Consider the following 18,146-nt stretch of genomic DNA (forward strand, 5'->3'; position numbering starts at 1 on the left):
TGAAGCTTGATATGTTGTGCTTTGTGTTTTTTCCAATTTCTACTTTATCCTGTTTTAAACTATAAATTAATTGGCGTTGTGTTTGTAATGTTAGAAATCATCTTAACAGTAAAATCTGTGTCGTTTAAAATGTTCTATAATAAATAAATTTAAAAATTATTTATCTTTTTATTGCCCCTTTTTATCTGATCTTTTGCATATAAAACTAGAAAAATTAACCTAGTGAAAACTGCTTTTTACTTTTCCCACACTTTTAAAAATAGAACACCGGTCTAATATTTGATGGATATCTGCTAGGATGTTATCAAAAATCATAGCGTATACTTTTTTATTTGTGTTTTTCTTTTGAAAATCTTCGATTATAACTGATTGTGACAGGCCAATAATTCAACAGTACGAAATCTATTGATGCAGCTAATAAATTAATGAAGTAATGTCGCACTTCACTAACACTGGTCATTCTTCACTTAACGGCTAACATTAAACTTTCTAATAACAACTTGAAGACATGAAAGACCGTTGCATAATTCAACCGGACCGGTAATTGTAAGACCTTACACAATGTTCAGCCTTGAACCCCTTGTTAGTTCCTTGTGCCACAAAATTTACGTAAACAATTCGAAAGCAATTTACTAGGTTAAAAAAATGACCTGATTTACCTTAAAGTTAGAATTTCCTCGCAAACGCAAGTGGTATGGGCCAATGAGAGATGTCGATAAGCAATCTCGTTTATCGAAAATTTAGTCGCAATGGCTTCGTTCTACGAAAGCAGCAAGGTCATTTGATTTCCATAAGTTTTCGCCAATTATTGTGAAATTTGCTTCTTTCGCGTTTAATACCATTTACATGCCTTGGAAGTGTCTGAGTTTAGTTTTAATAAAGAAATGAAAAAGTTCGCGAGAAGATAATTGACGCCAAAAATGTAAAAACTGGAGGCTCACAAACTTCACGATGTGAAAAGAACATTCATAGTTATACCACTTCAATTCGATGCGGCTCTGTTTTATCGACATGTAAACTTTCCAGTTGAATTAGAACCATTACATTTGGAACATTTGATGAAATTACCTTCATACACGATTCAATTATTGCCGTAATAAGGATCTAACAAATTAAATTTTATTTCAATATCTTATTTTCCGATGAAATTCACTTCGCGTCAAGAAATACAACTGCAGATAACGGAACAGTAAAAATTGAGCTAAACGCCAAAACACCCGTATGGGCAGCAATTTCGTCTAAAATAGTCATCGGGCTCTATTTTACCAAGGACTTACACGAATGTTAATTCTATTCAGTATGTGACAATGTTAAGGGAGTTTCTATTACCACATATACAGGAAATAGTTGTTTATAATCGGAATACGTGGCTTCAGCGTTACTGAGCCATTGCCCACACATGTAATGAGTCCTGGCCAGTCATTACAGAATTGTTCTTTTAAAGAAAAATTTACCGAAAAGGATTGATCATTTTAAAGGCGTTATTTTTGAGAATATTTTTTTACGCGCTGGCTCACACGGAAATAAACTTTTTAAATTTATTTTTAATTATATTTCATATACACGATCTTTTTAAATATTATAACAAGTTAATGGTTCAACCTTAACTACCCTTCTTATTTGGTTTTTTACAGATCAATGGTTTTCATCATATTAAAATCCAACGATACCAAAATTTTTAAGAGTATTTAATTTTTCCAAGGTTAATCTGTTACATCACTACGTATATTAATTGGTCGGTTAATATATATACATATAAGCAATCTTCAAAAGGCCACGAATAAATGACACTCGTCAAATGAAATTTACAGGTAGATACAATAACAGCTGCATACAAAGTAAATTGTAAACTTTAATGCACAACTTCTTATAAAAACGTTAACGAAAGGTAGGAAATTTTTATATTTAAACAATACTTACAATAAGAATGCTTAGATTTAAAAATATAACATATTTATTTATCTTAGACTTCATTATAATTTTTTTATCCCATTGCGAATATTATTGAAATACTAGAAAAAAGTCTATACACGACTTAAACCCTTCGTAAAAGTACGAGACTAAACGTCTTTCACCTAAGTTCGTTTCGTTCATTTCATAGATGAAATTAACTAGAAACGTGTTGCGAATATTGTCAGTACACTAACACAAGCTTTACACTCGAGGTACAACTAAAGCCTTGAACGGTGCCGCGGACGGTGTAGCGCCGTCTATGTGATCCAACGAAGGTAAAGGTTCCCCCGGAACCGGTAAGAAGGAAAACCGCTGAAGCATGCTTGTTGTAAATATAAAAATATTACATTTGGCAAGTACGTCTCCCATACATCTGTGCTTGGAAAGACCGAAAGGGAAATAATATTCCGGCAGTGAAACTTTGCCGTCAATTAAAAACCTCTCAGGCTTAAAAGCGTATGGTTCGGGATATAGTGTTTCGTCCATCAAGATGTTGGTGAAATTGCTCACCACCATTGTGTCCTGAAATGATAACAATACATAAAATTTTCATAAAATTAGATTTTGTAAATTGTAACTTAATTACTTTAACACGCAAAGCCGAACAGTTTAATTTCATGGATGTTGTTAGTCCATTCAAGAGATACGACATGGTTAAGAAATTTTATTCACTAGAACTCACGACCTGCCTGTGCTCATTTGTCGATTCTACTATTTTATTGCACTACTGTGATTAAATTCAGCATAGTGAAAAACTTAACCAAATTAGCTATGTAATTGTGTCAATAGTGTTTTAGTTATAATCGCTAATAATTAATAGTAATACGTGTTTATGTTAGATAAATAATTTGCGATGTAATATTATGAGCTTGCATTGCATTTCAAGATTTTAGAAGCAGCTTATTACACTCTAAACTCGCGACCTGGTTATAAATTACTATACTATTTTAGTTTTATTAATGATTTTATTTTTAAAAATCTGTAAAACTGAATATGAACCTTTGAACCTTTGTTTTTTTATTTTTTTTTTATTAAATAGGGAATTAGAGGTAAGGAAAAATATAAAAACTAGATGTTATCATAAATGTAACCATTCTACAAGATCTCTGCCGTTTGGCAGCAGTAAATTACAGATAAGCTAAACAAAAAAAATTGTTTAATTTACCTAACTCAGTAAATTAATATTTCTCTTGTGACGTATATATGTGTAAATATGTTAATGTACTAAATACTGCTTGTTACATTTCCTATGTATAAAGTTTTGATCCCAACAAACAAAACTCACCTCTGGTATATTATATCCGGCCAGCGTTGTATTTTTAAGTGCCCGATGTGGAACACCAAATGTCCTGCCCATGAAGTGTCGTATACTTTCATGGACTACCGCTTCGTTGTAAGGCATACTGAAAATGGATTATCAATTTATACCATATCTTATTAAACATTGTCAATTGTATAATCGGTCGGGAAGAATAGGAAAATACACCATTGTTTCGTTTCCGCAAAGGTGTATAAAGGTAAAGATAGAAAATAATATTACACGCGTTAATACAAAGTTCAATAATTAAAATTAGACTTAATTCATAAAAAATATAAAAAACAAGGAGACACAGCACAAAAATTAATTCATCTCAAATCTTTAAATTTTTCATCTTCCATGATGCATCTATTAATAAAGTATCATGTACAATTTAACGGCAATTAAAAACTTTTTTAGTAAATATTAAGATCTCTTTTTATTTATTACCTGTTTTTAATTATCAATAGTAATAATTTAAACATATAAATATATATTTTACTAAACAATTAAATTGATATTTAACTTACTTAGATCGATCGTCCAATGTTGGTAAACGATTTCTACCAACAACATTATCAATTTCTTCTTGCGCTTTTAATTGTACATCTTGATTTCTCACTAAATAACTAAAACCGAAGCTCATACTTTTGCTTGTTGTTTCTGTCCCGGCCATGAACATGTCCATACACATTGCCACGAGTTGACCTTCCGAATATGAATCTTTTTCTCCATTCTCCCTCAACGTCCGCAAATATACCCCCATGAAGTCCCTGCTTTCTACGTCTGTATCTAAATTTTCTTTGTGTCTTGTAATCTCGTCTCTAAGAAATTTCCAAATTCTCTTATGTGTTCGAATGAAATCTCTGTAACCAGACCTTCTTGGTGCAAGAACGGCCAGTATCGGAAAATGGCTAAAAGCCGTCCCTACCATGTCTACAGCGCGGAACAAATCGAACAGAAGATCTTGAAGTAGTTTCATCTGTGGGTCATCAGCTTGATACCGAATCCCCGCCATCATTGTCCACAAAGTGTTCAAAATATATGTATTAAAAAAATTATGCATGTAGATTCCATTTTTGGTTTCGCCTTTATTTATGAGATTGGTGACATCACTTAACATATAGGAAGCTTCAGTGCAAGCTATTTCTCCCATTCCTTTTCTTCCAAATCCAAATTCTTTCAGGTGTTTTATAAGAAATCGCCTTTGTTCTTTCCACAATTCTCCGTCAGTCAGTAAAACACCTTTCCTCTCCCCCCACGTCCTGGTCTGATAAAAAATCCCTTTAGGTCTACCGTCTATATCCTCGTTGTATAACATCTCCTTGTTTGCTTCAAGAGAATTCACCATAACAATTTTATCTTTTCCTATCTTAAGACCGAGAACTGGAGCATCTTTGCAGTAAGTATTGCACAATTCTTTTACTGCTTTATAAAGATAACCTGTCTTTTCTCTTAACTTATTTACTTCCCCGGCGTTGCCTAATATTGGCAACCATTTTGGTCCGGGAGGGAACTTTCGAGGTTTGAAAGTACTCTTGCTCAACAGTAAAATGATGACGCCTATAGCGACAACTGTGAACCACATCTAAAACAATTAAAATTTTATTATGCATACATTTTCATTTATAATTTATCTGTATATAGTATGAAAAAAATACATTAGGCAAACATAAGTAGGATGTTTGTCTAATGTATATTGTGAATTCTATATGTTAAAATATTTGTATATAATTAGAGTAGCAACTAACGTCATATTAGAAAAAGGACGGGATAGTTTAAAAAATATCATATAGATGTTAAAGCGTTTCAAGCGTAATAAAAACAAACGGGAATTTATTTTTATCTTATTAAAGGTCAAGGTCAGGTCAACACTGTAAAACAAAATTAATATTCCTATGGTATATTTATACTGTTCATATATTTTAAGCTGTTCGAGGGAAAAGACTTCGCATGTAGCATGTATAAACATGTAATAAAATATAATTATGTATCTAGGTGATTTAACTGACATTAAAAAAAATATATTTTAGTTTTAAATAATATTTTGGTCTATTTTTCATGTGTATTTCTTTGTATCAAAAGTAGTGTTTTTATTGTATTAATCGTTTTAAAAAAAGAAAAAAATGCAATACAATTGCCGCAATTGTGACGTTTAAGAATAGTGCAATGTCATTAAAACTAGACAAAATTAGTTTCTTTTTCTTAGTCGTTTAGCCGTGGCCAAATATCTCTGGTACCATTTTCAAGGTTTTTCTAGGCACGACGGTGTTACGTGCTTTTGTGACTACGTCTCGCTGGCAAATAGGTGACTAACCTTTTACCCTCTACAGTCAATATTAAAGTTTTTCAGACTTTAAGAGCTTCTTTGTATAGTGTCTGAATATGGCATAATTCTATGGAAGCATATTATAGATAGTCGTTTTTTATTTTTAGCTTTTTGAGAATAAACGAACCTTTTAAATCCTTTTCAATATATGAAGTCTTGCGCCCATGTTTCGTACGAGTACAAAAATATGGAAAAGGCACAGGCACGCATTATTTTATTTTCACTTTGGTGCTCCTGTTGATCCCTTTTTTTCTTTGTACTTTCTCCAATCCTTTCATTGCAACTTTAGCCATTTGTGCTCTCCATATTATTTCAGCATCACAAACTTCACCAAATGTTATAAATGAGCCGAGGGAAACAAATTTAGCGACTGACAAAAAGTCGTATGTTGACCTTGAACATTTTTCTTCAGTTAATGTCAACAAAAGCTTTGGCGTAATCTATTAAGTACAGAGACAAATAATTACATGCAAATGTAAATTCTTCGGTTAGATGTCATGGAAATGGTGCCATAGTTCTCACATTAACTAACGATAACTTAAAGTGTTGTACCTTTTTTATGTAACGGTATTACAACGGTATCGAATCCATCAGCCACTGTCTTTTTCTCCAGACTTTTTGTTATATGAGGTAAAGAATTCTTATGTCCGTTGCCTTTACCGTAAGTGCAGCAATTCCGTCACAGCGAAAGCCTCAGGCTTCAATCGTGCAATAGCTGTTTCCACATCATCGACAGTGATGTCTGGTTTATTATACTTATAATCCAAATGTTTTTTGGAATAACCACTGCTTCTTCGTATCAATGGCTCAGGTTTTGAATTTGATTGAGAAATCTTATCGTAACAAATAAGTATTTATCTTTCTTATTGTACTTTCTATCTCATCACAGACTGATTTTTTCCGCCCTTTATTACACTTTTGTATTCATGTCGTTGTAATTCAGTTTCTTTCACGCATTATTAACTAGGTTTCTTCCCTCATCGAGTCAGCTCGGAGCGACTGTTCTGACTAAGCTAGTGTAAGCCAGGACAGCATATTTGAGTTTTCTCCAGGTGACTTCGGCTGACTTAAAGAAGTTTGGACTCCATTGGTACATTGGCCTGAAGCCGTAGTTCAATACTCTATTTAATACTTATGCTTATTATCGAAGTCAGGCGGCGAGATTAGGTCGTACTTTTATACTAAGTTTTAATGAATTATTATACACACACCCCTCAAGCATTTGGTGGTGGCTACCACAATACGTTCCTGGCCGTGTTTTAACACTTGTGATTGAAGATCTACCATTGTAGATCCCTGTTTGCTACCATTGTAGATGTAACATTATAATCGCTAACCATTGTTAGAGAATATAATGTTGTATGTAACATGATAATTGCCAGGTGTTTGTATTTTCCGTTTGGAGAACTCTATGTGTACAGTTTTCTTGAGCGTTGTCGAACATGTTTTTATAACGAAGACATTATTTTCGGCTCAAAATCCCTCGAGTAATTGTCCAAGGTTATTCGATTTCCTAAATCTGCTATTCCTATTACATGATCATCGGTGGTATTCCACCTTGCAGAGACTGAGGTACCCTATAAATAAGTGCCCCAGTTCCTCCCAGTTGTCAGCTGGTTCACAGACTTACAGCCGGTAGCCCTATTCAAACCGACCATCCAGACTTGTCCTAGCGCCGAATTTGGAGCCGTTAGTCAAAACTAACAACTCCTCGTTTCTACTATTACTATTCATGTTAGCATTCTTAGCATTAACCATTTACAATTCTGGAATTTTGAAATAAAAGCTTAACCTCGCTCTGGTCGCCAACTTACAAATAAAATAGACGATAATTTTAAAAACGTGATTCAAGGTCGGCATACTTGTTACAATAAAGCTGAATAATTGTATATTAACCACAAAACAGTTTTACACCTATTTGGAAAAAAGCTGGGTTCACAAAAAAGCCACACCACACGAACACACTACATGAACCGTGTATTTATTTGTGATTCTTTATCGAGACGTAATGAAAGCGAACTTTTTTTGAAGTGATTAATAAATGGTGAAAAGTGGATCATGTACGACAAGAATGTGCGAATAAAGTCGTGGTTTAAGATCGGTTAGGCTTCACATACTGTGGTAAAACACAGGTTAGTTTGCAATAAGACTATGCTGTGTATGGTCGGATTGAAAGGTCATTATTTATTATGACATTTCACGGAGGGAAGAATCATCGGTTTGATTTTCTACTAAATAATTGATTGACGATTCAATAAAATATTCGGATTATTACATAAAAGGCGAAGAAACTTTTTCCTCGACCTAGTGTGATAATATATACCATCTTGTTTTGTAGTTTGTCATTCACAATTTTATTATTAAATAATGTTAAGATAGTAAAACAACACGGGCTTAAATGAAAAAGTAATCGCTTCAAAAACAAAAAGCAAAGCTGCTGCAATTTTTGACGTTTTTTAAATTTCGCATTTTACTACACCATAATTTATGTTATCGTTAATACGACTAAATGTTAATATTATATTGAAAATTTCTTCCTTGATTCACAGTCCGTGACAGATTCCCTCCCCCTGCCCCTGTTACCCCCAAAAAATTAATACAAAGCGGTTAATAAACCAAAAGAATAAAACGGAGAATTTCGACAATTGCGTCTTCTTTAATGTCCTATAGACTGCTATTTTTTAAATAAATGAGTCTTATATATATATGTATATATATATATATATATATATATATATATATATATATATATATATATAACACCTAAAACAACGTGTAACTAAACCGTGCTCTTTGTGCTTCAATCGAAGATTATTTACTTTAATAGTAGTTCCGTTTTATCCCTGTGTTAATAAAAGCGACACTAAAGTTTTTGTCTACTAGGTCATCTTGATAAAGACGCTACATCTTGTAGACTCGATGACTCAACACGACGAGTGTGCCCTCAAAATTCACCTAATCGTTGCATCATTAACGCTACATAATGTGCGACTAGTACTGATGTTGTATAAACAAATAAACTTATATAAAATTTAAATAATATTTTTTCATGATTTCGTTACATATAAGATTTTTTTTTTCTAAAATCTATTTTATTCTAAATAGGTACTTTTTTATAGTATTGGATGTTATATAATAACCAATTTTACAAGCATGAAAAAAGGATGATTACTCAACAAAAGCGTATATATCGCTTTCTCTTTGCAAATAATCAATACACTTAAGAGTTGTGTTTAAATAAATATTATATGAATATTACACAACGAATACTTGGTTACAAAATTTATAAATTAAATTAATACCAGCGACTGTTCTTTCTTGCAATCAGTTAATGTTATTGTCTATTAGTTTGCATCACTAGCAGTCTCCACGCAAAGCAACGACATAAATAAATTTGTGTACATTCGCAACAATTCATTGAAAATCTTTTATGTAATTATCTAATGATACTTATCGAACTATTATATGTTTAATGTATAATTAGTATCATTTGTTATATTTATGTGTTAGAATTAAAATTGGACAATACTTGTCAACTTAAAAAAATGCCATTTTGATCGCAATTCAAAATAAGTTTTAATAGGATACTTTAAATTTTATTTATAATAATAAAATAAATCATCACGAAATAAATAATATAACGAAGGCACAGTGATAATATAAAATTGGGATACTCGCCAAATGCAGCATCACAAACCAGTAAGCTAACTGGTTTGTCCAAAAGATATCACGTTAAAACTCTTCATTACCTTATTGGAAGATCGCGAACGGCGAGCAAGCTTTCACTGTAGCGGGTCCGGAAGTGCGTGGAGTGTTATGCGCCACCCCGCCTTGCGCGACGATGTTTACGGCGTGCCGCTAATCACACAGTCGCATAACACTAGCAAGACCAGCGCGAATGAATATTCGAGTTTCGCCTTTCCTTATCACCGTCACTCACCATCAGAGATCGTGTACAAACTGGCGGTTATATCTTTCGTGGAATGGTCCCCGCCAATAACGTAATACCTGCGGGTATTATTGGTGGGGCTAGAAAATTACTGGCGTGGGCCTTATGACATTCTCTCTTGTCATGCTTTTCTCTTCGATGTAAGATTATCAGCACACGAAGACTAATATTTAATTTACTCTACGATATACACGTGTCTAATGTAATGTTAATGATTTAAATTATCACATTAGCACACAAAACTCGGATAAAGATAAAGTTCAGAAGAATTATTATTTTAGTAAAACAAATTGCAATTGTATAACAAAGTATGTGGATCTTTAAAGTTCTGCCGATGATCCCGATTGAGTCCTCGAGCTCGTGAAAACAAGGTTTAGACTAAGTGAACTTAGGCTCCACGTTAGGTAGGTTAGTGCCACGTTCAACCTAAAAACAAACCTGTCGCTATCAGACGTTTCGAAAGCGGTATTGTTCTGAAGAAACACTTCGTAAGGAATCCGGCTTATACTGTAAAAGAGATACGATATTCCCCTACCTGCAATAAGTCCGTCCGGTGGATTATGGCCACCACAATTTCTCTCTCTCTCTCTCTCTCTTTAAGAGAAGGGAAGGTTTCTATCCCACCAATTTGAGCATTACAGGACTGGTAACTATTATAAAAATTATATGATCTGTATTAATAATATTATGACCAAAATCAATCACGGTTAATAAATTCAATTTTTTAATATCATTATATTTTAATATCAAATATAACTATAATAATAATTGCATAAAATTGATTAATTTTTCCGGCACCAAAATGCTATTGAAATCGTTAACAATTTTCTGCGTAAAAGTCATTTTATCCTTTATGGAATTACAGTCATCGAAATTAATCATTATAAGTTAATTTTAATTACATTACACAGGCATCATAATTATTTTTTTGTATTAAAATGATCGCAAAGAACGGACTGAATTTATTATGCGCTTTTCTGTAAATGACCCATATATATCCATATAATATGAATGAATGAATTTTTAATACCGCCGGACCCAACATCCAATGATTGAATATCCAATTTCGTCAAACTATTTTATGTTCGCTTAACACACTACAAGTTTTGTATATAAAAAATAAAAACGCAAGCAATGAAGTGATATCGCGTGATTTCATACATGCTAACAATAACAATAACCCATTTCATATTGGAATAGAATTTTAGGCTTCCTCCAATATTATTACCGCATATGAACTGGTGTAAAATTCTGAAATTGTATTTGAAAAAGTCAAATGATGTACTGCAAATTTTACAAATACGGAAATATATAAAAAAACATCTTACGATTAAGATTAACATTAATAAACTAAATGTGGTATTTTAATTCACCATAATTTTTTATTGTTGCATTATTTTTAATTACTTTATTATTTAATTTATTTAGTATTTAGGCGGGTTATTACTGTAAATGGTTTTGTACAGGCTGATTTACTTTATCATTTCACGATTTGAATTTCTATAATGTCGTGCAAAGTATTTAATTACAGTTAAAAAAAACATTAACCCCTCGATACAGAAATAGTTTTGTTAGTAATTTGCATCGAATCCGCAGGTTCTGGAGCAGGATACTGCAAATTACGTGAACTGTGTTCCGCATCAACGAGTAAATAAACACTTGGTTCTTTATTATCTGCTTGCGCAAAGAACCGACATGAACCCCCGAACCCTCGAACAACTGGTGGTGACTGGAAAAGTTGAAAGCAAACATTCGAGAGGTGGTAGTCCCATCAGTTGGTCGAATCTAATCTGCTCGACACTTGACGCCAAACTTCATGCTGCAGACCTCGATGCCAAAAGGTAGGAGGAATTGCCGCAGCGTTATGATGAAGACATTTATTTCGTGTCAAAGAGATAACGAAATGAGTTATTCCTGAGATTCAGTATTAATCGCACGTTTCATCTGTATCCTTAGCTGCGACCAACGCTGCTCCTACCGATTCGGTCCGGACAGCTTCTACGCCCTCCGAGACAGTACAAAGTACGCGTCGAGCATAATTCGCGCAAACACAAATGTGCAAACGCTTCTCTCAGCTGGCTACACCGTCCTGCGTCGTTGTTCTCCCCACTCTGATTCAGGGAGCGCGTTCCGTGCGGCAAATACCTCGGCCCCTTTCTGTGCAATTTAGTTATACGCAGGTAAAATTACAGAACGTAAGAAACTGTACTAAACGCCGCGTTCCACCGTTTATCTGCTTGACTAGGTTTAAAATTTCTTTATTAAATCTATTTTTATGACAGGATGATATCCGGCAACGGGGGCTAACAGCCAAGCCGACTATATTAGTCCCTGTCGAAAGACGGGGAGAGTATAAGTGCATAAACACACGCAGCATCACACCTAGTAAACACAAGGGCTAATTATAAGTTGCTTGATTTTGTGGCTCGTCCCCCTTCCCTGTAGATTGAACATCTATCTCGTCCCCCCAAACGCATCGCCGACTCCTCGAAACCCCCGAAAGTCGCTCACCTCCTCTCCACATCGCGGATGGAAACTCTTCTCTCCCGCCCCCTGCTTTACTACAGTACCCAGTAGATTTAGTTCGGGCTCCGAGATGGACACAAACATGGCATGGACCCCTCCTCATGGGGACAAACTAACGCAGAGGGCTTCAACAAAAAAAGTCATCAAAGGCCAAAAGTCGTGGCGCCAATCCTCTCGCTCTCAAGAGGAATTCCCCGCGGCCCCTAAGCCGCAACCCCCGATCATCCTCCAGGACAAGACTGCCTCGGACGATGTCTCCAACTGGCTGGAAAGTTAAGGTATCTCGTTCCCCAAGGCACAAAACACCGCACAGGATACGCGTCTCGCTGGTGGATCACTACCGTTAAACTTACACGTGTATGGCTGCTGCTATTGTACGAACGTCATCGTGTAACTGGAATACGTTGGGTACAGTAAAAGTTAATTGTAAATTCACGAACCGTTCCGTTCTTTGAATTCAACTCCGATGAAGTTGTTAAAGTCCTATGGGCTAACAGCGATAACATCAACAGAAACAAAACGGATCGAGATACTCAATTACGAGGATGCAGGGAGGTTGACGAAAAAATTACCCCAAGGGTAGATTTTTATCTAACTGCTATTTAATTATTACCTTTAATTTCAAACAAAAAAGTAAACCTTCATTGTACAGAAAGTGATAAAAATTTGCCTGTAACCTTTGATTTCTACTTTTGCTGAATTATTCTCGTTGACATCGATATTATTTAATACGCTGAAATGGCGAGGGAAATAGCGGTAATACGTCGAAATTTGTATATTAAATCCTACGTAGCTTCACCGTAGTTGCAGTGGGCGTATTTCCAATAATCAGCTTAATATCCAGCACTTCTCCTGGTTTTAAATTTTAAATATATACCGGCGCTGGATTAATTAACACTGAGTTTTTTGTTTACGACAAATGTTGTTAAAATGTCTGGCTTCCTTATTTTTTAATCTCATCTACTTAAAAAGGCGAAAACCAAAAAAAAGTACATAATTTAGGATTCGGTATAAAATTCGCATTATCAACCTCTACAGTTGAGGTACTAGACCTCGTTGTAGACCTCTTACATGCTGCGCCGGAAAATTCGTTTTGTTAATCACAATTCATGAGTTATTGAAACTTAAACAAATAATATGTACAATATTAAAGATTAAAATAAGCCATAGTTTGTTGTTTAAAAATAATAAAACTATTTAAGTAAATTTGTCATTTTGACGTCGTCACATTAAAGGTGCTTTAACGTCAGAGAACTCATCCCACGCTTTTCCAGATATTTCTTTAGTAAAAAGAGTTATGTTTGTACGGAATAATAAACACAATAATTATGTATTATGTAGTTTAGTTATGTACAGGGTGATTTGTGATAGGTATAAAGAGGTGAAAATATATCTTATTTGACAGCAAAAAGTATTGAATAAAAGCTTTAAATTTTAACCCAGTATTAACTGATCTTCCTGAAATATGGATATTTTCTATTAAAATATGTCAGGCTTCTGGTAGAGCTAAGTCCGTAGAGATAGTAAACAATAATTAATTTTAAAACATATGGAGTAATTTGAATTTTGAAAAGCTTTTTCTTACATCATTATTATTTCTGAAATAGTTAATTTTTATATTGGGTCTACCATATAATAATTGACAGCAAATGACTACTTTATACTTTCACAACTTTAAAGCCTTTGCACCTACAACCAATCACTTGTATCATTAATTGTGCTACGCGGTGGAATTGAAAGCAATACGGAAAATATAATTTTGAAACCTAACTGTATCTAAATATAATGTACAAGAAGGCAGTATTAGTAATCACATATAGATCAGTATTAAGTTTAAGATATAGTTACCTGCGTTGGATTATTAAAAATTCTTCCTCAGCGGTAGACCTTTTAGATATAATTTTGTGAACAAAACAATTATATTGAACTGTACAATTTTGTTTGTGATTGGTGATTACTTAATATGATATCCGAACCTCGTTTTTGGCAGGCCAGGCATGACACGGAGCTTCTCAGGCATTCTCTAAAGGAGTTTAGAGGCGTCCTAACGAATTGAAACTAAATAATGTAACGACTTGAACCGATGTTCGTCAGGCAAACAAAGAACTTGCTACAATAAAGAAATACAACCTAATCTTTTATGAAAGACAAGCATCTGCCTTAAGCCGAGTACGTTACTCTCTCTATTTTTAACGCTTTATAGTTGCTCGCAAGTTTTCAATAGATTCAGAAAATACTTCAAATAATTATCATACATTCAAAGAGAGCCGATATAATGTTATGTATTTTGTTTGTTTTATATCGCATGCTTAAATTTTTTTTGTGTTCTTTCAATTACTTAATCTTGTTATATTTACAACAGACATCTGGATGAAAAACAGAGCCTGCCGCCTTACATTTCCGCCGGGATAAAATGCAACCGCCAATTTGAAATAATTAATTAATATACTTTGTTCATTTTGTTACTTAACTATGAACGAAAATAAATTGTATGTTTTGCTGGTTATTATTGCATTCTGCTCGGTACAGGTGAAATAAATTCCATTACTTTAATTCCGCATGAATTGACCAAAATTGATAAAATCGACTAAAATCATCCGAAACTGTAGCCGCAGAACATCGTTAAAATGCCCGTATTCACTTTTAAGCGGTAAATGAAAGTGTATTTTTGCGCTGAATATATCGTCCGTTTTATACAGGTTTGGTTTTTGGTCTTTAGTTTGTGTTTCAACAGGAAGATTTACTTTTTAAAATTTTATATTTTGTGACATTGGTTATTGAACAATTGAATAATTATATGTATAATAATGATGTTTTATATCTAAATCACCACAACATTTTGATAAAATATTTCCGTTTTTGTTCAGTTCCCTATGACTATTGTAATATTTACAATCAGATAGATGGCTTCATTATGTGTTTAATTATACAAAGCTTATGAGGCACCATGAGAAAACATAATTCTGGAACAAATTAGGAGATTCCTATGGACGAAAGAACTCCTTAATCTCGGACAGTTTGATTTTCGCGCCGAAAACCGTGTACTTGATAGGATAGTGTTCATACTAGCACATACTGATAAAATGTATGAAGGAATCCAAAACAAACACTTTTCTCTACGTGACTAAAGCGTTCGACAAAGTCCGGCACAATGGACTCGTTTATAAGCTATACGATGCCGGTATGACCGTTTCGTATGCGTAATACAAGACTTTCTGAGCAATCGAAAGTTTCGGTGTCGCCTCGAGGAAGACTGCTCCGAGGAGTGCATCAAGCATTACCCAGGTGTCGTCTTGGATAACAAAATCTTTTTTTATTGCGGACGTCAAAACCCGCGTACAAAGGCGGTCTTTGTCCTCGGCGGCTATGTCCATTGTTATCATAATCGGGAATAAAATGTCACTGTCATATAAAGAGACATTCTATAAGCTGCAATCAGAATTGTCCTTTCTTACGTAAGCCCGTGCTTCGTGCATGGTAATAAGTGCGTCATTCGCAGGCTCAAAACCGTTCAGAACAAGTTCATGCGCAGGGCCTAGGACGCACCATGGTACTTACCCAATGAAGACTTGCACGTCGATCTGGAACTTCCAACGATCGCCCAGTTCCTAAACCGGACATTGATTCATTTTCTTAAGTGGCGCCACCATGCATTCAAATGCACCGTCCTGCGACCGAGATACGTACTCGAGTTTCCGGATGACGCAACAACAATAAGTCAAACCACGTGCACTGCTTATCGTCATCGTCGCCATTCGATAACCAATCGATCTCGTCGGAAACGAAGCCGGGCCGTATATCACAGAGGACGCCAATCCCTGATCGTACTGGATAGCGTTTGAATCGTTGCTGTAGTTTCTTCCGCCACTTCATACCCTTTTCTCCCCTCGGCGCTAACGCTTTCTGAAATGATAGTAGTTTTAGTAGCCAAACATTAAGAACCGACCAAGTCAAATTTCGTCCCTCCCAGGCTCCTTGTGTCGAAAAAGTTAGCAGATATTATGGAGAACTAAGCGGCCTCTTAAGCCGGTGAAATAGTAGCATGTAGCGGCCCAAGCCCAGTGAAGAGGTCTTAGTCTAGGCGCCTTCTGCGCCCTGCCATCTCGCGCCCACGGAATCTGCAGTGAAAATAGAGCCAAAAAGAAAATAATATTCAGCAGAGAAATAGTTTAATACCTTGAAAATTAAAGCAAATCGTATGTAGATGTATTGAATATCCACAAGTTTCTCAACGAGAGAGTTTTAAGCTCACAAAGCTCGCTTTCTCTTCTTTGATAATATAAGTATTATTCGTGTAAGCGGATAAAGATATTAGACTAATGAGTATAACAGTTTATAAAAATTTAATATCCAATACCGGATTCACCTCGGTATTTTCTGTATTGTAAGGAGAAACATTTTAAAATAAAGTTGATCGAAGTTCATTTCGATCTCTTCTACACACTACACCGTTATCTATAACGGTCCAGATATTATAAATAGTGTTGATTATTTCTCTTTGCATCAATTCGAGCAATTCGAGTAAGGCATATAATAGACGAAACTTAGTCATATGATAGTAGGTCATAACATTAAAGAAAATACAAATCCACAGTTTTTGAATTTTATTTTATAATTTAAATTCAATATTGCAGATCTCATTACTTACAGCGGCGCCTTTTAAAGAAAAATACAAGATTGCATACGAAAGTAGTTTTTTAGCAGGCGCTGCTACTCACCATAAAGAAATGTTCAGAGATGACTGGGATTAAAATATATTTAAAATTTGTCATCACTTTTTTTAATTTGAGAAAATTAGGTGAATTAAAGGTAACTCATGTGTTAATTATTCAGATCTTAATCTTTTTAACTGAAATACTATTTAAAGTTTATTGTTTGCCTTTCCAAGACACTCGCAAAGGCTTTCACGTCACTTAATGAATACCTGTCACATACACACAAAACAATCTTAATCTAAGTATAAGTGGGTCGTCGTCGGCAAATTAACTTGACGAACTCACTAATAGTTTATTTTGGAACCGGTTGAGTATTCAATTACTTAACTTTAATGCAAGCTGTTCTTTTATATTTTCAATTTATCCAGCTTTCGTAACTTATGATAATAATAACGATGATTTGGTAAAGTTTGATCACTGCTATTAGTTTTTGAATTTATCGAATAATACCAACTGCGCAGTGTTTTGGGTCGCCTCAAAAACATATATAATATGTATAACCATTATGGTCCATAGGAACTATTATTGAGATACGGTGTCAGATAATCAAATATAATGTAATAGTATAGTGATTTCTTTTATCTTTCAGTATAGTAGTAGTACTAATGAATTTTGTCCTTTTTTCACACTTTTTTACATAACAGAATACAATGATATGAACCTTCAATAACAATATAGAACCCGCGACAATAAAAATGTTTTAAACTATCAAAAGTGTAATAATGGATACGGACAGCAATAACAGACCGGTCGTAACAGGTGAATTGAAATCGGACTAGTTCGTAACAAAGAAATTACTTTTTTTAGTTTCTGTTACATATCTATGAATGAAAACTAATAAAAAGTGTAAAAGTATTTTGTATGACAAAACATTGACTTTGTTAAATATCTTCATTCATCGAATAGATTAGATTATAATGATTAATAAACTAATAACTGCAGTGCTACTATAACATACATACGTAACATAACATAACGTAAAAAGATTCTAGTTGTTAAGCCCATTGTAGTTCAGTGTTATCGACTTTTCACCGAGCTGCCGATAACACTGTAATGAGTAAGGCCCTAGATTGCTTTGTCATAAAGGTAAGCGTTTATCGTATATTTATGTTTTTTTTACTTTCAAACTATTTTGTAAACGACTATTTTACTACAGTTAAGATTAAAAACATCTGGTTTTATTAATTTAATTAGCAATACGGTTTTATATATTTAATTACAAATTTTTCTATTCGAGAAGCTACGAAATAACTTCACGTAAAATATTCTTCCGTGCCTTACCGCGAAAGTATGCTACCAATGTGTGTTACCAGTTATGACTTGCAGCGCAGAAACATGGTCTACCACTTCGAGCCTCATTCATTAGCAAGCTCACGA

General features: G+C 34.2%; 1 protein-coding gene across 1 annotated transcript; it reads right to left on the bottom strand.

Annotated features, from left to right (window-relative positions):
• Window positions 1-2,150: 2,150 nt before the first annotated feature.
• Cyp303a1 (Probable cytochrome P450 303a1) lies at window positions 2,151-4,838 on the bottom strand. The gene is made up of 3 exons (XM_068777321.1): window positions 3,781-4,838; window positions 3,239-3,356; window positions 2,151-2,475 (listed from the first exon to the last, which is right to left on the bottom strand). Exons 1-3 carry the CDS (start codon window positions 4,836-4,838, stop codon window positions 2,155-2,157), a joined length of 1,497 nt encoding a protein of 498 aa, XP_068633422.1. The 3' UTR covers window positions 2,151-2,154.
• Between the last annotated feature and the right edge of the window lie 13,308 nt (window positions 4,839-18,146).

Source organism: Battus philenor, unplaced genomic scaffold, assembly GCF_028537555.1.
Source record: "Battus philenor isolate CCGP_79_NKW_IND1 unplaced genomic scaffold, ilBatPhil1.0.hap1 SCAF_1, whole genome shotgun sequence".
Classification (NCBI taxonomy): domain Eukaryota; kingdom Metazoa; phylum Arthropoda; class Insecta; order Lepidoptera; family Papilionidae; genus Battus; species Battus philenor.

Coding starts and splice junctions, on each gene's coding strand:
- Cyp303a1 (XM_068777321.1), bottom strand. CDS start 4,838: ATGTGGTTCACAGTTGTCGCTATAGGCGTCATCATTTTACTGTTGAGC. Junction 3,357..3,780: donor ACATTGGACGATCGATCTAA/GTAAGTTAAATA, acceptor ATCCATTTTCAG/TATGCCTTACAACGAAGCGG. Junction 2,476..3,238: donor CCGGATATAATATACCAGAG/GTGAGTTTTGTT, acceptor TTATCATTTCAG/GACACAATGGTGGTGAGCAA.